Source organism: Sminthopsis crassicaudata, chromosome 4, assembly GCF_048593235.1.
Source record: "Sminthopsis crassicaudata isolate SCR6 chromosome 4, ASM4859323v1, whole genome shotgun sequence".
Lineage (NCBI taxonomy): Eukaryota > Metazoa > Chordata > Mammalia > Dasyuromorphia > Dasyuridae > Sminthopsis > Sminthopsis crassicaudata.
Window position 1 is genome coordinate 84,580,588 of NC_133620.1, and position 19,913 is coordinate 84,600,500.

At 31.2% G+C, this 19,913-nt stretch overlaps 1 protein-coding gene across 1 annotated transcript in view; it reads left to right on the top strand.

The window, feature by feature from the left end:
• The first annotated feature begins 632 nt into the window (after positions 1-632).
• RGS21 (regulator of G protein signaling 21) overlaps positions 633-19,913 on the top strand; it is a 29,079-nt gene continuing 9,798 nt past the window's right edge. The window contains exons 1-3 of the mRNA XM_074264678.1: positions 633-643; positions 4,184-4,260; positions 7,868-8,034. Coding sequence (XP_074120779.1) covers positions 633-643; positions 4,184-4,260; positions 7,868-8,034 — 255 coding nt within the window. The remainder of the gene's footprint in view (positions 644-4,183; positions 4,261-7,867; positions 8,035-19,913) is intronic.

A 19,913-nucleotide genomic window follows, 5' to 3' on the forward strand; every position in this document is an offset into this window, starting at 1 on the left:
ACTATTCAAAATAAAAAATCTCAATACAACTACATGGGAAAGCTTTTACATATATATGTATGTGTGTGTGTGTGTGTGTGTGTGTGTGTGTGTGTGTGTGTGTGTGTGTAATATATAATACATTAAATTAAAGGTAGTTAGTTTAAGCATAAGTTGATAGAAATCATTTGTTCCTCTATCTTTCAAGATCCAAAGGAAAACAAAAATGATCTTGTTAGACTGCTATAGGTGAAAGTGTAAAAACCAAGCTGTGAATATTAAAACTCCAAATGAAATTTTCTGCGATGATTTGACTTCATGTGAAAGTGTATTCAATATAAACTGTATTGTAGAAGCATATTTAAGCTATGTCCTGGAATTTATAGAACTGACTTATTTGTTTACATTGTTATTCTGCTATTCAGAAGGTTGAAATGTGTTGACCAATGAAAAAAATAACCTGTTGAACCTTCTCAAACAGAAACTGAAACAGACCAGAAAAATATGATTTAAGCAATGTTAATTTGTAACCCAGTGACCAAGTATTTGCATACTAATTGATATGTTCCTGCTGTCATGTTACCTTCAGCTTGAAGATCAGTCAAAAAAAGACATTCTGCATCATCTGCGACAGTCAGTCAGTGGAACGAAAAATGCCAGTGAAGTGAGTTGTTTAAAGTTATTTTTATCTTAGATTATGTACAGAATGAAACACTTGACTTTTTGATGAGTCTGGGTGGACATTTTTTTCTTGTTCATGACAAATATGCTAATTATCATCATCTCTCTATTTGTTCTTTCCTGTTTTATTTCCCTATTTTCTTCCTCTTTCTTAAAAAATGCCAGAAATCTTGAGTTAGTTCAAATTTAACAAATCTAGAATCAGATACTTAAGCTCATCATTTCAGCTATATGTTTTCCTTATGGATTTTAACTTAAACAAAAATTATAGAATATATTATATGCATTAGTTATCTATTATGCATAATTATCCAAATTATGCCTTGTAGTATGCATTTTAACTTTGGAATTTTAAAATAAGTATTATCTGTTCAAAAGGAGGGAATGGTCTTCTCCTTAAATACAAGTTATCTCCTAAAAGAGACCTGGATTAGGTTTTTCATTCTCTAGTACAGAGTGAACTGGCAAAGTTGTTAGATATGGCATTTTAACAAAATATCAGCAATCTACAGCTTTGCATATCTATCTATCTATCTAGATAGATAGATAGATAGATAGATATAGATATAGATATATAGATATAGATATAGATACATACATATGTGTGTGTGTGTGTGTGGTTCATAGTACAAGATATTAAATTATATATGTATATAAATTTATGATATTAAATACAAAGATACTAAGATAGGAACTTGACAAAAGAACATATCTATTTAAACTCTGTTGAAAAAGGAGGATAAACTTAATAATATTTGTAAAATACTTAATATGCATGAAATAATTTTATCCTCACTCAACATTTTGAGATAAATACTAATATGATCTCCATTTGCTTAGCATTGAGGAAATTGACTAACAGAATGGTTAAGTAACTTGTCCCTATAGTTATATAGAGAAAACAGGCATGATTCTTTATTGGAGACAAAAGTGGGAATATTGATAGGTTTTGTGGAATTTATAAAAATTAAGAATATTTAAAGGAAATTAATCATGCACTCATAACATATTTCTGGTATGTGTTTGACTCCAGACAGACACCTGAATACAGTGTAAAAATTTGACATTATACTCATATATTTCATTCAACAGGAAATAAGATAGATTTCAAATAATATAAAGAAGGAAGGAGCTAACAAAGTGGGAATTAAGTTTACATGCCATTTACCCACAGAAACTTTGAAGGTTAAATTTTTCAAATTCAGATGTATGCAAATTTTATTAATATATTTGTTATAGAAGTAGTGAGAGAGCTAAACTTTGAAACAAAGTCTTGTTCTCAAAGCTACCCCCCTTCCCAAATTGTATCATGGTATGTATTGATTCTACTTCAAATGAGGGATTCACTGACCTATTTTTACTTATGCATAAACTGATGAAACATAATTATCAAACTACTAAGAAACCAAGGGTAAAATTAGAAACTAAGAATTATTTAGAAATTAATAAATGGTAATAAAATTTATTTCAAACACTGTAAAAATTAAACCACTATATTACTAAGTTACAGGAGAGTTCAATTATATCAGGAGATTATACCAATGATATTATCAATCATATTGCCATGTTAATAATAATTTAATGATCTATGTTGTATCCTATGTTTTCACAGAAATAGAAAATAATATCATGGTTTAAAATACCCACATGTCAAGATAAAACATAGAAACATGCTGAACTTATAAAGAATCAACATCCTATTTGCCTTTATCATGACCTCAAAGAGATGCTACATTCTCATGGCAATAGATTCTAATATCTAGCAGATTGCATCATGCTAGACAAATTGTAAAAATAATCCAAGTTTTGTTTCTTGAGGCCAGAGCATCTAAGTACAAAGAAAATTACAAAAATGTCACTTAATCCTATTTATTCACTTTTCATATAACCCCCCTCTTTCTCTAAATAATACTCTAGACCACTTGGCTGATTTTTGTAATATAGTACACTTTTTGAAATATTATTTTTCTCAACCAAGACAACTATCTAAGATTCTAAATTACAAAATAGTTGCTATTCTGCCTTTTGGGACTCTCTCCTCAAAGAAAAAGGTAGTTCTACATTCTACTATGTATCCCAATGAAATCACAAGTCTGAACAAGGCCCTCCCCTTTATTGCATCCATCAGTTCTCCTTAATGATCATTTCCCCATTGAATCCTCCCTTGCAAGAAAGAAATCCATTTAAGTAAAACTAACAAACCGTGTATAATATTATATATCATATCACCAACTCTCTACAGAAAGGAAAGAGTGCCCACATAGAAGAAATTCAGACTCCCTGAAGCATTAAGCCATTAAAATTGCAGAATGAGAAAATGGAAGGCAGAAAGAGAAATTGGTAACTAGTTAGGTAGATCATCAAAAATATTTCCTTTGTTAATTACCTATGAGAGATAGGGGTATCATTGCTGCTGAGGGCGAGAACTAATTTAATGCCATTTAATTCCATAAAGATATTCTTAAGTCAGAAAACAGAAAGGAAAAACAAACAACTTGGAAACATATTATATGGTTAATTTAAGATATTTCTATGGGAATGATAACAATAGAAATGTGAGTTAATTTCATTTAAAAGCATATTTCAAATTCTTTAATTCTCATTTTGAAAGTTTAAATTGTACAACATCACTGCTTTTCAAAATAAAGTCATCCTGCCAAACAAAGTATCATACTTCTTCCTTGTGGCATATACTTTTTGGTAATGACTGGGAATTCTATATTGGTTAAGGGATAAATGCATGAAAAAGTCCATATCTCAAAATTTCTTGTTCCTAAATACATACATATGTACATATGTACACATATGTACATATGTATGTATATATCAGAAGAGTTCACCCTCTAAAACAAGAGACACAGCTAAATTAGCCCAAAATTTGGAACATACTATATCACTATATATTACTCTTGTCTTAGGGTTGGGGTCCTGAAGAAGAATAGACAGGAATTTTCAGGATACTGGAAACAGACAGGCATTTTCAAGACTATTACTTTCTTGAAACTCTTAATCAAAACCTCATGGAGAAGAAAAATTGTGAAACAAGTCAATTTTTATACTCAAAAATATCGGAAAAAAGTCCATTTATCATTATTGCTATCATGAAAAGCCTTTGGATATTTTTTCTGTGGCAGAATAGCAGTGTCACATAAATTGATGGTTAATCCATTCATAGTTAAGAAGTAATTCAGTACTCCCCTACAGAAGAACAATGAATAATATCTCTCTTGTGCTCTGTTCTAGTTGAACCAATGGAAAACATTATTACTACTGTCTGCTAGATTAATAAAGAAGTTTCCAATGCCAAATTACATTATACTTTTAGGTGCTCTGAGATTAGCTTCACACTGGAAAAGAATGGTTATATAATTTTTATTGACCTTTCACTATTGGATTTATATTGAAATGCTAAAAGTTATTTATCTAAAACTCACTAAGGTTTTCTTTAAAGAAGTATATACAGAGCATCAAGATGACTATAGTTTGTAAAGGCAAAAGATCACAATGCTATTTTCAAGGGTAGATGTTGTTTCCACAGGTCAACGCCCACAAACACAATGGCCTGGTCCGAGTCCATGGATACTTTATTAGCCAACAAAGGTAAGATCAAGTTGTTGATGCACAGTTTTATCTAAATAGAAATAATTCTAGATAGAACAGGCTGCCTTTTGAGCTACATCATCATCATGGTTACTTTATCATATGGGAATCCCCATCATTAAAGCAAATTGCATCCAAAAAGCATATCAAAATTGTCTTGGGTTAGCAGATTTGACCTAAGAAGTCTGAAATCACAAAGCCTGATTTGCCTAGGGTGAGACATCTAGCAGTTGTCAATAGGAAAGATTTAAAGATTTTAAACACAGGCCTTTACCAAAACTAGTTCTCTATATACTACAATATATTGCATCTTCTGTGCAAATTATAAACTCTTAACACTATATATGTGTCCATACATATGTGTGTGTGCATGTTGTGTGTGTGTCTGTCGATGTGTGATGGACACCTTTGATAATATAATGAAGACTTCTTAGAATAATTTTAATGCATAAAGTAAGACATAAGCTATTTTTAAAGGTAGACAGTTACATTGAAGTATAACTATCACAATTTTTTTTTTCAAAAATCAAGTTTATGAATGACAGAATAAGGACAGGTGTAATAGTATATTCAACAAACCAATACTCTGTACTTATGTATAAAAATAGATACACACATATATATATATGTGTGTGTGTGTGTGTGTGCATGTACATATATGCACTGGACTTTGAGTTGGAAGACATGGATTCAAATTCTAGCTATACTATTTAATAGCCATGCCATATGACAAAGCAGGCCTTGATTCATTATTTCATTCTCCAAAGCAATTCCTTCTTCAAACCTTCCATATATTCTCTTCCCCCATCTTTTGCCTTTTATTGTGCTGAGAAAATTAAAGCCATTAGACTTGAGCTTCCTATCCTGTTATTTTCATATTAAAATTCTTTGACATCATCTCCAACTCCTTCCTTCTTTTCCTCAGTCTTTGACAATGAGCTGTCCTTCTCACTGAGACTAATCCCTCTCCCAAGAGCACCTGATTCCATTCAGTTTTTTCCATCATATTGAATTTTCAATCATGCTCCCTCCCAAATATTCCTATCAAAATGTTTCTTTCCTTGCTATCTTTAAATATATTCCAATGTATCTCTCTAAAATCAATCTCCATTAGATCGCACCACTACTTCAGTCCAGTATATCTTTTCTTCCTTTCTCAGGAAAATTACTTGGAAAAATCAATCTACAATTAGCTATTCCACTTCATCTCCTCTACTACTAAATCCTTTTTTAGTCTGACTTCGGAGTTCATAACTCAACTGAAACTTATCTCTCCAAATTATAGTTTGCTCAGTCCTTATCTTTCTTATCTCTTTTCATTGCATTTAATGATGTTGACTATCCTCTCTTCCTATATATTCTCTCCTTTCTGGGTTTTTGTGACAGCATAGTCACATGATTTACCTAGACATAGGCATTTTCTTCTCCCTCTACACTCTTGATAACCTCAGAAGTCCACATGGTATTACAATCACTTCTATGATTTACCAGGTTTGTCACATGCATATATGTGTAACCATATGTGTACATTTATGTGTGTATGTGGGTATATATCCAGCCATCGCCACTCCACTAATCTTCAATTCCATATCACCAATTGTATATATATTTGAATTAATTTGGTAAGGATATTAGTAGTTGGAAAATGCAGAAAAATCTTCATGTAGAAGACAACACTTGGGCTATATCTTAAATGGAGAGAGGGATTCTTATTTTATGACGTTAAGACAAGGAAGGAATGCATTCCCAGTTATGTAAAAATAGAGAAACAAGACAACACTGTGTATAAAGAAAAGAGAGAAGACTATTTTGAATGGATCACAGAATGTGAGAGGGAGAGTGAAAGCTAATCATGTCAGAAATTTAAGTTGGATACATATTGTGAGGGACTATAAAACCTAAACACAGATGGATGTTTTTATTTCAGAGGCAAAAGATAACCATTAGATTTGATAAAGTAGTGAAGTCACATGGCCAATTCTACATTTTAAAATGACTTTGGCATCTTTGTATAGAACATTATATGGAATTATTAGAAACTTGAGAGAGAAATACAAAGTATGAGGCTATTATAATTAAACCACAAAAAAAAAAAAAAAAATGAGGACCTGTGGCTGTATTAATGAAGAGAAGGATGATAATGCCTCAGAACGGTTGTAACAATCAAATAAAATAATATACATAAAGAACATCATGAAACTTAAAACATTATGCAACTTTAAACCTTTGTTATATTATATATCTTATATTCCTCTTCATATCCTATTCTTTTTCCTTTTCCCTGTATTGTTTTTATTCTCTGTCTTGTAGCTTTCATCTTAACATTCCATGACACCTCCTCTGTAATCTGTACTCATTTATAATTTTCTTCTTTCCCTCATTGCTTTTTTCTTTCTTCTGATTTTCTTTCAACTTTGTGGTTCTATGTCCAACTAATTTTGAAAATTAAAAATGTAATATTCTGAGGCCACAGGTAGTTTATACATATAACTAACTAGATAGGATTTTAGGAGTGTTTTTCTGGGAGAAGTAATTAATCCATAGTTAAATCTGTTGTTTTGTACGTAAGACTTAGGATACCACTGAAAAGAATTATAATTTGTTAAATATAAAGAGATACCATTAGAGCACTGCCTTTATCTGGCAACACACATGAAGACCACCCAGATATCTATATTTTGTTATCTAATTTAATTGTCCTTTGGAATCATCTTAAGCAAGACGAAGACATTCAATACCTAAGTCACTTCAACTGTAAAATGAGAGAGTTGAATTAGATTGAATATGAGGTCTTTTCTAGCACTATGCCCAAGATATCCTATGATCCGGTTAGATTTTCATTATCATCCATTAATAACAATACTTTAACCTTAATAGTTTAGTTATATAAGGAAATAGAAGACTGTCACAAAATTCATATATTTTCAAGATATGATATATTCTGTTTCCTCAGATTAGGATTAGCACTGTAGTTCTTAAAAGCATTTACGTTGCTAGCTGTCTATTTCTATCTTTGTAATCCCAAGAATTGTAAAGGCTTCATTTTAGGACAGGGTTTGTAAAGAATCTCAACTAGGTCATACTCACAATGTTTAAGACTTATAAGATAGGATTTTAGATTAGCAATAAATAAATAATGGAGATCCTTAAAGAAAGTATTAATGAAAATAAATTTTGTTTGGTTGTATTGGGTTGAATTTGGCATTGGCCATGGATTTCATTAGTGTAGGAAACTCCCACAAAGTAAACTTCTTCTGCCAGAGCATATTACAAAGTCATCTGTATAGTTTCAGGAAATGACTATATCAGTGGAAAAGGGATTTGGCCATGTGTACCCAGCTTGTGTGGATCAAATACAGGATTTGAACTAAGATCATCTTCATCCAAAATTAGTTCTTTTGTCCATTTTGCAACAGTTCCATTATATAAATGTTAAATAATCATATTTATAATTAGTTATTTAAATGTGATCAGCTGGCAAATAAAAGGGAAACTATTAAAACCTTATGTTTAGAGAAGTGGATAAGTGTTTATAACATAACATACATTTGAAAATATTATTTTATAGATTTTATAATACTTTTTCTTATTTTATTTTTTTCCACAGCTGGTCTAGATGCTTTTAGAACATTTCTGAAGTCAGAATTTAGTGAAGAGAATGTTGAATTCTGGCTGGCCTGTGAAGATTACAAAAAAACTGAATCTGCAGAAAAAATTGCTTCTAAAGCCAGGATGATTTATTCTGAATTCATACAACCTGATGCCCCCAAAGAGGTAAAAATAAAAGTATAGTCAAAAAAAAAATCTTAGTTTCACTTACATGTAGCAAAAAGCTATGATCAACTTAAAGCATTTTTAGTTCATCTAAAAGAAAGCCACTATGAACCCATATTCATTAAATGACCATTATGTATTTTAAGTCTTTAGAAGCAAACAGATAAGAACTAGGGAATAGTTATTAAGAAAATTTGATTATCCAGTCATCTACTAGTATGAATGCACATAGATTGAACATGATTGTTTAATGATCAGAAAATGAATAATAGTTTTCTCAGATCAAGAAAGCAAGCTGATCACTAAATAGGAAGACTTGATTTAATTTTAGTACTATCACTTATTTGACCATAGGAAATTCAATTAATCCCTCCTTAAACATTCATCCATTCCATCCAAAAGTGTTGAGAATATTCAATTTTAATAAAAATAATTGTGGTAGTTAGCATTTAAGCACTTTTTGATATACAAAGTGGTTTACAAATATTCTCATTCTATTGGCAGTCCTACCCTGAGAACTGGGACCTATTATAAGCTATACCTATTATAAGCTATACTTTCTAAAAAAAAAAAAAAAAACTGAGGCAAAATTAGGTAAAATGACTTGTCCAGAGTCATACAGATAGTAAATACCTGAGGATTATTTTGAATTCCGAAATCTAAATCTAGAATTCTATTCATTGCACAATTAAGTCTAAGACTTATGCTCCTTAGTGATAAAGGATCATTGATTTTAAAATTGGAAAAAACTTATAAGGTCATCTAGCTCACAAATAATTAAACTGAAAGCCAGAAAAATAAAAAGACTAGCTCAAATTCACCAAGATATTTAAGTGGCAGAGCTGGCATTCAAATCCAGTCACCTGATTCCAGATTTGGCCATCTATCTATATAGCAGCATGCTGCTCCTCTTACATACATTGTGCTAAAAGAGGGCATCAATATGATTAGATTAGAATTGAACATAGAAATTAATAGAAAGCCCCAATAGACTATAGGGTATCAGCTAATGTAATCTCATCAGGTCTCATCAAGAGTTGTTCTACTGGTAGTTATCCTCATTAGTTTAAGATTCTAGCTAACTATCAGTGATTCCAGCATATTTTATTAGTCTGACCCAGATATGGCAAAACAGATGCAAATGGCAAGAGTAGTAAAGAGGCAAACAAGAAGGGGAAAAATAACAAAACTTATTGCATTTTAATACTCATTTCGTACTTCCCATTTAAGAATAAATAAATTCTGGAAAATTAAAAAGTTACCATTTTTAGTTGATTAGCATATTACTTATCAAATAGCTTTAAAACCAACTATTAAGACATCCTACTTATTATATTGCTTTAAAACAAAGACTTTTTAGTCCTTATAAAGTTTATTCTGGTCAGCTTAAATTCCATAATGTTGAATAGGATATATGAAAAAATCCAGTAGCATGTCAAAAAAAGCTATTTCTTTTTATAAAAGTAAATGACCTCCATTAGATGTCAGAATTGTGATTATCTAACAGTATTCAACTTCCTCCTTCCAAAAAAAATTATTATAAAACCCAGATCTTTATTATATCATTTTTCCAAAATGCATAATCATTTCTTAGAAAATCAAACAAATACATCTTTTTTGTTGTTGTTGTTTGTTTGTCAACTTAATTTACTTGAGCATTTACTCCAAACTAGTTCCCATGCTACATACTGGGCATAGAGATAGGAAAAAAATGAAATTATCTAATTCTAATAGGATTAGACAACATATATAAGGAAGTTGTACTTGGGAAAAGGTGTTTTGATCTGAAAAGTCACAAGTGTGGTAAGTAGACTCACAAGGAAATTAAATAACACCTTTCTAAAAATGATGGTGTCTTCCAAGAGAAAAAATGTGGGATGGGGAATGATGTGTATGCTTTATACAACATGGCAAGAATGTGGGTAGATTGAATTGGGGTAGATTGGGACATCTGGATATAGTAAATTTTTTCACCAAACAGAAGATAGGCTCCTACATTTAGGACAAAGTACAGGGTCCAAGTAGCAGGCAGAGCACAGCAGCATTGCAGAAGCAGCCAGGATTTCGTTATTGTTGTTCCTCGGTTATAATTTCTTTTATGGCTTTAGTCAACGATAATTGATTGTAATGTTTTTTGGAATGCTTTCAAAAATAAAATTGTATTTCTTAGAATGTGCCAAATTTCAACAAAACCAAAGAACTGGGTGTATTTGAAATAATCATACTTTTCATTCATTTTGGGTTGTTATTGATTTTTCTAAATTGAATTACAAGATTACACATAAGTAATCTTTCATAGGAATTTGAAGATTTTAAGACATATTTACCTATCCTTTCTCTTTGTAGTCTATCAGATATTTTCCTCCTCTCATAAACCAACCTACAAATTTTCTCTTCTGACAATTCTCTGGTATTTATTAAAAGCTTATGTATAGAGAAAAGCAACCAAGTCAAAATCGAGATGAGAAGATGAGTTTTTTTTGGATGTTCAATTCAGCTAGATAACTGACCTTATATTGATCAAGGGGCTTCATCCAGCCAGTTTTACAAATTAAAAAAAATCAGTTTCAGTAAATTGAGTTAGAAGAAACTGTTATAATAATAATGTAGTAGAAATGATCAAATTATCCTGAGTTATATTTAGGTTATGGTATCATTGTTTTCAGTGTTTTGTAAGATTTTTGTGCCTCATTTTCTCATCTGTAAAATCAATAAAATGTCATTTAGTGATGCATTTCTGGCACATAAGCAAGGACTAAACTATTAAAACTAAAACAACACTCTCTATAAATAACCATGAACTGTGGTAATTCTTGATCTGATTGGCAAAACACACACACACACACACACACACACACACACACACACACACACACACACACACACACCACACACACACACCTGAGATTAGTTCTCACATCCCAATTTCATTTGAATATAGAATGGAAAAAAAATCATAATTTCATGCAGATCTGGTAAAGTGCTCCCATTGTGCTCAAGTGTCTGATGTTACTTCCAGGTATATTAAGGTTTTTATTTATCTTGCCTTTCCATTAATTTCTACATACACTAATTAAAAAAGCTAATTTGTGCTAGACCTATTAGTGATACCAAGGCAGAAATAAAACAATTGCTGCTTTCAAAAAGTTTATATGATATTGAAGAAATCCAACATGCCTTTAGATAAGTAAATACAAAGTTGGTATCTTTAACTCTCATTTGTTAAATTACACTATTTCTAATATAATAATAATAGCATTAACATCAACAAGAAGATTAATAGCAAATATATAGTATCTTAAGTTTTTAAAAAATTTCTCTGCAACAACTTTATTAATGCCTAGTATAAATATGACTATTACTATTTGGGAGAAAAGAGAAGAGAAAAAGCATTCACATACACACACACACACAGAGATATATATATAGATATATCGATATATCTATAGATAGATATATATAGACATATATATATATGTCTATATATATCTATCTATAGATATATCGATATATATATAGATATATATAGACATATATATATATATGTCTATATATATCTATATATATATCGATATATCTATATATATCTCTGTGTGTGTGTATATATACTTACTAATTACATGACCCATATAGAGAGAGTTAATATAAATATATATTTATATATTTGTCACACAATAAGCATAGGAAACCAAATTTGAACCCAGGTCTTCCTAACTCCAACTCTGGAACTCTGTCCACTGTGCCATCTGGTTGTTCCATAAATATCATATAAAATATTATGTATAATGTTGATATTATACATGATATATAAGAAAATGGAAGTACCACATTTTAAACTGTCTGATCAGGGACATGCAGCTACAAAGTAGCAGAGCTAGGATTATAATTTGAACTCAGTTTTTTGAATCTTTAAAGATAATATGCTAGAAAAAACATGTGTGCATATATAAATATAGATGCTGGTTATATTTCAATAATACACAAAGCTGAAAGCACTATACTATATTTTTTAATGGACCTCATAGGCCATTTTACATTTTGGTGGAAGTGACAATTGTCAGGAAAAACTGAATACAAATCTACTTTCAGACACTTCTTAGATATGTAACCCTAAGCAGATCACTTAACCAATGTTTTCCTCAATTTTATCAACTGGAAAATGAGTATAATAATAGCATCAGTCTCCTAAGGTTGTTGTGAGGATCAAATGAGATAATAATTATAAAGTACTTGTTAAAATGCCTGGCACATATTAAGTGCTATATAGGTGTTAGTTTACTGTTATTGCAATCACTTTGGAAATAAGAACAAAAGGAATAGCAAAATTATCAAGATAACAATGTAAGAGAAAATACAAAGGTATTCTATAAATTTTAGTTATTTCATGATCCATTTTACTTCTAACAACTCTTTTCAAAACCATTTGTACTGATCACAAGCTCTGTGATAGCATGTTTTCTTTTCTTTTTACAAAGAATTAATCTTTTAACAAATAGGAATAATATAACTGTCTTTTAAACAGACATACTAAAGTTTAGATATCCAAATGGGATTCAACCACTTCAAAGTAGTTACTTTGGGAGAATATATAGTTCAAATGATACTGTCATATTTCAAAGCACTTTTGGAATTACTGTCAAAGCTTTTGTCACATTCTTCTGAATATCCTTAGTGGTCACACATCCTTTGCCCTCTGAGAATAGATATGATTAGTAAAAACAGCCAAAAGTCAGTATCTAGCTTATTGAATTAGATGAGGGGTTCATGTTACATATTAAATAGCATTTGGCTCCAAAATGAGATTTGACTATAAAGTAATGAAACTATGTGTTCATGTTTGTCTGTGTTTCTGTGTGTAATCAGTGAACTGATTCCAAAAGCTATTCTGAAAAAAAAAAATAATGATTTTGAGCCCAATGTCATAAAAAGCTGAAAAACTACAAAGCTTATTAAGAACACTTCAAAAAATAATTGTCATTTCATAGCATTGATGATGTTGTTTTGGTCTTCTTTTATGGGCTCATTGATCAAGTGTTATTATGTATTGTTCTTAACATTCCCAAAACTAGACTCAATAAGTATAAAAAAGATAGGGGAAAACAACTATTTGACCAAATAGGGCAGGAGAAGGTGAGTCTGTAGTAAAATTTTAAAAGAGCCAACAGCAAAAAAAAAAAAAATTGGAAAAGTTATGGAAGAGACATGACCAATAAAATAGAAAAGATACAAAGAGAATTTAGACAAAAAAAGGAAATTATATATTTGTTTTTAAAAAGATAGATAGAATTAAATAATCTGGTAAAGGTGAAGGAAACTAAAGTTCATGATTAGTAAATTAAATTTTACTAAAGAGACAACTAATAATTCTGACATCTGGCAAAAAAATCTTTCCCATTCCTCCTTAATTTTAGTGTAATCCCTCTGAAATTACCATATTACTATTTGTTTACTATTTAGAAAGGAAAGACCAGAAGCTGGATTATAGATGGAAACTAGATTTATGACTATTGGGACCAAGATACAATAAGCATGTTTCAAAATTGGAATAAGTTGGTGACAGATTAGGTATGAGGACAAAATGAAAAGTTTTTCACTTCTCTCTTTTCATATGATTAAAAAAAAACCTTGCTGAAAAGTAAAACCATTTTGACTTTTTGGGGTTTCTGAACAATTTTTATGATAATTTTTCCACATTTAGCTGAAGAAAAAACATTGAATGATACATTGAAAATTATTTTAAACCATTACTTTATCAGACCCAAGAGAAAAGTAATCATCAACAAAGAGAAGAAAAAAAATTGACTTTTATACTCTACTTAAAGAATAGCTGTCATACCACAGGTAGAAATTATGAAACCCCATATGAACCCAAATATAAATGATTGTCAGTAGCAGAATAGATAATTTGGCAGTTACATAAAAATACAAGTTACTCATAAAAAGCTAAAGCAAAGTAACCTAGCTTTTTAAAGTCTCTTATTCCATATGAGGAAATCAAAATTTATGTAATACAGGGGAATCCACAGATTAGAAAGTAAAAGTCATGACAAAAGATCAATCTTGACTACTAGCAGCAAACTACTACTGATATAATCTCTTATTATTCTTGTGTCTTTTTTTCAAAAAGTATTATCTTATTCCATCTATTTAGCAAATATTTACAAGTCTAACTACTATGTGCCTTCTTTAAACACAGCCATAAATAGGATAAGGCTATGAATATTTTGTCACATAATAAATAACTTAGTGTCCTGGAGTTTCTTTCCTATAGTTGCTTTCTTGATTGGACATTCTATAGCCATATCTTTGGTCTGATACACCCATACTCCCCTCTTTCTTATCTCCATGTCCAGCTTAGACCCTAGAACCTGGGGGCTTTCCCCCCTTCCTGCCCTACTGACTGCCTGATCCCAGAGGATCCCTTTTCTAGCATTACTTCTAACACTATGAGCCTGAATTTTTATTATTCTTCCCAAGTCTGGTTCTTACGCTAGTGGTACATTCTCTGTCTTGTCTTTGTACTTGTCATCTCTTGTATCTCCATCAGATGTATTTATCATTAGTTCATGCTTGTATCAAGTTGGAAATGTCAAAGTAATGCAGATATCCTTTTGTACATCTATGGCATCTTGCAAAATCCCTGTCAGCCTGGCCTTATCTCAAATAAAAAATTTGCTGGTTATGGGTCATGCCTATAAAGCTGCGTAGTACCACAAAATGAGTACAAGCTGGAGTCTTATTCCTAAAGAAGCCTGATTTTATTTGGATTAAAAAAATGCACATGATCAATCAAGTTTTTCCTAAAAAACTACTATGTGTTAGGTGCTTTGCTAAGTGTTGAGGCTATAATAAAAAACAAATGCTAACAACTCATGGAGGCATTAAATTCTGTTGGGGGAGGCAAGAACCAACATACATACATAGCATATATATACGTGTGTGTGTGTGTGTGTGTGTGTGTGTGTGTATATATATATATATATATATATATGCATATATATGCATATGTGTACAAAAACGTGCATATTCATATGCAAATTTATCTGTATATATGTAGGCACAGCGATACACATATGTTTATATGTATGCATCTGTATATGTATGTAGCTACACAATAAATGAAAAATGAAGTTAATCTAAGTAAATATAAAGTACTTAAATATATTCCTTCCTGAATCACTTTTTTTTGTTGTAAAGTGGGTTGCATAGCTCAATGAAAGTATGAGTTATGCTATGCAAAGTTTCCCAAAATGGAAAGGGTTATAGTGAAGTCTTTTGACCAAACATCATCAACTGGAAAAGGAAATTACAAACTACTCCTGAATCTTTGCCAAGAAAAACCCATGGACAGTGTTAAAATGATAAAATCAATAACACAAAAGATAAACCCCTGAGGTTGGAATGTGTTCAATATGTTATTGGGGAAGAGAAAAGGACAACTACAAAACCTTCTAGAAAGGAAAAAAAAAAAAATAGCCATGTCAAAACAAAAAGGAAGCTCCACTGCAGATGTATTCGGTGACAAAAGGAAAGTCCAATACTATAATGATCAATTGCATAGGAACTCAAATGTAAAATCTATGAACCTATGAACCAAGGTAAGGTAGATGTTTCCAAAGAAAAGATGGAAAAATTAAATTTTTACATCTTAAATGTATGGGAATGAGGGAATTTATTCAGGTGATCATTACATATATCATCACATCCCTTAGAACAAATGGAATGATCCTCACTATTAATAAAGAGCATGGGGGGGAGAGGAAGCAGTACTATGATATTGAATTCAAAAATAAAAGAATGATATCTGTTTGAATCCAAGGCAAATCATTAAACATTACAATATCATGTATCTGTGTTCCAACTGCTGATGTTTATCATAATGATATGGTTACTGACCCAGAACCATACACCCTGAACAATGAAGTCAAATTGCATTAGGGAAGAATTGCTAACAATAAGGCAAGTTGAATTCCATTTGAGCTATTTAAAATCCTCAAAGATAATGATGTTAAAGTGCTACACTCATTATGCTAGCAAATTTGGGAAATTTAGCAGTAGCCACTAACCTGGAAGAGATAGGTTTACGTTTCACTCCCAAAAGAGGGAAATTCCGAGAAACATTCAAATTACCAAATAGCTATGTTCATTTTATATGCCAGCAAAGTTATGTTTAAGATCCTGTAAGCTAGACTTCAGAAATATGTGAAACAATCACTGGATTTTAGAAAAATCAAGAGAATTCCAGGAAAAAATAGTTCTGCTTCATTGACTATTGAAAAGCCTTTGACTGTGTGAATCACAGTAAAATATGGCAAAATCTTATTTGTTTCCTGAGGAACTTTGCATTTGGGTGAAGAAGTAATAGAAGTAAACATGGAACAACTGATTGATTGATTTAAGATTGAGAAAGAAGAACAAGGCTATATATTGTCACCTTAATTATTTAACTTATACATAGAGTATATCATGCAAAATGCCAATCTGGATAAATCAAAAGCTAGAAGGAAGGGTTGGCAGGAGAAATATCAGCAATCTCAGATATGCAAATGATACCACTCTGATGGCAAAAAGTACAGGAGAATTGAGAAACATTTTGATTATTGTAAAAGAGAAGTATGTAAAAGCTGGCTTAAACGTTAACATTAAAAAAAGGTAAGAACATGGCAACTGGTCTTATTACTTTCTGGCAAATAGAAGGAAAAGAAATAGTGGAAGGGAAATAGAAGGGAAGCAGTTTTGGATTGTATTTTTGGGCTCAAAGATGACTGCAGATGATGACTGTAACTATGAAATTGAAAGCTGCTTGTTCTTTGGAAGGAAAACTATGGCAAATCTAAAAAGCAGAAATATCAGTTTGCCGACAAAGGTCTGTTTAATTAGAAGTGTAGTTTTTCCAGTAATAATTTATGGCTGTGAGGGTTGGACTAAAAGGAAAATTGAGCATCACATAATCAGCTTTTGTACTATGGTGCTGGAGAAGACTTTTGAGAGTCCCTTGAATAGTAAGGAGATCAAATCAATCAATACTTAAATAAATTAATTCAGGCTATTCATTGGAATGATAAGTACTGGAGGTGAAGCTTAAATACTTTGGCCACACAATGAGAAAACAGGATTTATTGGAAAATTACTGCTGTTGGGAAAGACTGAAGGCAAAAGGAAAAGGAGAAAGCAGAGAATGCATAGAAACAATGAGCATGAGTTTAAACAGTCCTTAGGAGACAATGGAGAGGTGTTCTATGATGGCCCATGAGGTTAGGAAGTCAGATATGACTAAATAAATGAGTAATAACAAGTTAAATATATGGTAATTTGAAGAGAAAATACAAGCAATTGGGATAATCTTAAAAGATCCCATATAAAAGGTGATGTTTGGGTTGTATGTTAAATAAAGATGGAGAGTCAATAAAGCAGAGATAAAATGAAAGGCCATTCCAAACATGTATGAGAAGTAGAGAAAAGGCCAGGTTTTTGTTGTTGTTTGTTTTTTAAATTGCAGAGTAAGGAAGGGTAGAGTATATGGATGGGTGTATGGCAGAGAGGATTAATATTTAATGATACTAGCTTGATCAATCAGGAATAGATCATTTAAGACTTTAAAAGATGAAAATGAAAGTATTTTTGTTTTATCCTCAAGTCAACAGAATTTGCATGGTCAGCTATGTGTTTAAGAAAAAATTACTTTGTTAGCAATTTATAGGAAGGAGGAATTAAGAGGCAGTTTTAAAAATCTAGGCAAGAAATGATAAGGGTCTGAAATGAAATGGTAAGTGTATAAGTGGACAAATGAGTAAGATATGAAAACGATTATAAAGGAAGAAGTGTAACAATTTGACCTCTTTAGATTTTGAATAACCACAATTTAAACATTCTCTATATCTTTTTTTGAGAATTGGCTTCAAGTTCATTGGTCTGTAATTTAGAGACCCCATTGATGTTATTATTACTACTATTATTATTGAAATATTTTCCCTTCTCTAGTCCTATGCTGCTTTCCATAATCTCTACAATCTTTCAAAGGTCATTAACAATGGCTCAACAGTTTAAAATGTCATTTCTTTATCCTGAGATACAGTTCATTTGGATCTAAAAACTTAAAATCAACAAGGGCTGTGGTGATTCTTCTTATCTCCTTAATTCTGTATTAATCATTTTACTTTTTATTTTCTATCTTTTAGTCCCAAATTATCTTTCCTGACAGAGAAAATAAAAGCTAAGTAATTTTGCTTTCTCTTCATCTTGCATAGCATTCTATCCACATCAATTTAGCAATGATTTGTTTTCCCCCAATGAAGTGTATACACACACACACACACACACACACACACACAGTTTTCCTTGGCTCTTCTTGATATCTAAAGATATCTTGATATTCCTTGGCTCATTCTGAACTTCAGTACTCAACATAATAAGAGGTCTAAGCCAACTCATTGCTTCCACTGTATTTCTAAGAATTTCTTCAATTTGATTACATTTTCCTGAACTGTGAAGACTAAAGGTAGTTATAGCATGCTATATGACCTTTCTGGCACAGAGAACTTCTATGACTATGCAGGCAGAATGCTACAATATAAAGAGCAGAGTCGGGAGTCTCAATTTCAGTTCAGAACTTTTCACTATCTTTTATTGACTTTGGGCAGTTAATAAATCTGAATTTCAGAGAGAAAATGTATATATATAATTGAGGGTTGTCTGATTCTTTTCTCTATTCAGTTTCATCTTCCTGACTTCTCTAATCAGCCTACTTCTATGCTCTAATGTATAACTCTCATAACTTAATGTTACCTGTTTCCCTCTCAGAATTCTAGGATGGCAAAAGAATAATTTTCTGATCTAGGTTGCTTTTAAAAAGACCTTCCCAACTTCCTGTTTCTTAATTCAAATGCCTGTCCTTATGAAAATATTTCAGTATGTAAATCTATCAATAATGGTTCCAAAGGTTAGTAATATTAAGAAAGGGAATTGTCACTAAATAAAAATGTGCAGAAAATAAATGTGTGTGTGTGTGTAGTCACAGGTAATTTTCATTAATATGGTTTTTAGAGGAACTATTGTGAAAGAAGTGGAAGATTTTCTGTATTCATTTTCTGTGAGATCTTTTGCATATGCATGTCCACATCCCCTTTGCATAATGGAAAGCCCTTCCTTAGATACATGCTAACTTAAATGAGAGCAGCTTGGCTAATTTGAATCTAAAAGCAGTATTGCACTCTTCATTCAAATTATGCAAAACTTTTTTTTTAAGGAACTACTTCAGGGTTAAAGGTAGTCAACAGGTTTACTTGGAAATTGGTGCTTACCAGTACAATAACTTCCCAATTGGAAAAAAAATAGGGGGAATTTTTTTTTTTTTTTTAAGTTAAAAGAATTAAGAACTGCTGGTGTAAAGAAGAGGGATTTTGTTTGCATATTTTTCCTGTTAAGAGAAGCATATGAATATTGCAAAGGATACTCATCTCAGAAGATGCCAAAGAGGATAAATCGCCAAGGAATATGCACTCAAAGTTAAGCTTGTTTTTGAACATATGCCATAAACAGACTTTAGTTTGCAAAATGTTTTAAATCAGCAATATTTGAATATAATGCACTGTGTTAAATCAGAATAAGCTGTAACAATGCTGATTTAGAAGCAAACAAGATTTAAAAACTTCATGTGAGGAAGTAATTTTTTAGCTCTCAATTGTCTTTTTGCATTGTGTAGTGGAAAAAGTATTGATTCTGTAGAAAGAGGACCTGGGTTCAAATCTCATCATATCCACATTGATGTTTTCTCTTAATCATCAAAGGTTATTTACCACTCTAATTACTGATTAATCCCATCTAGATTTTTTTTTTTTTTTTTTTACTGTATCAGGGTCTTCCTTAAAATAAGACACAAA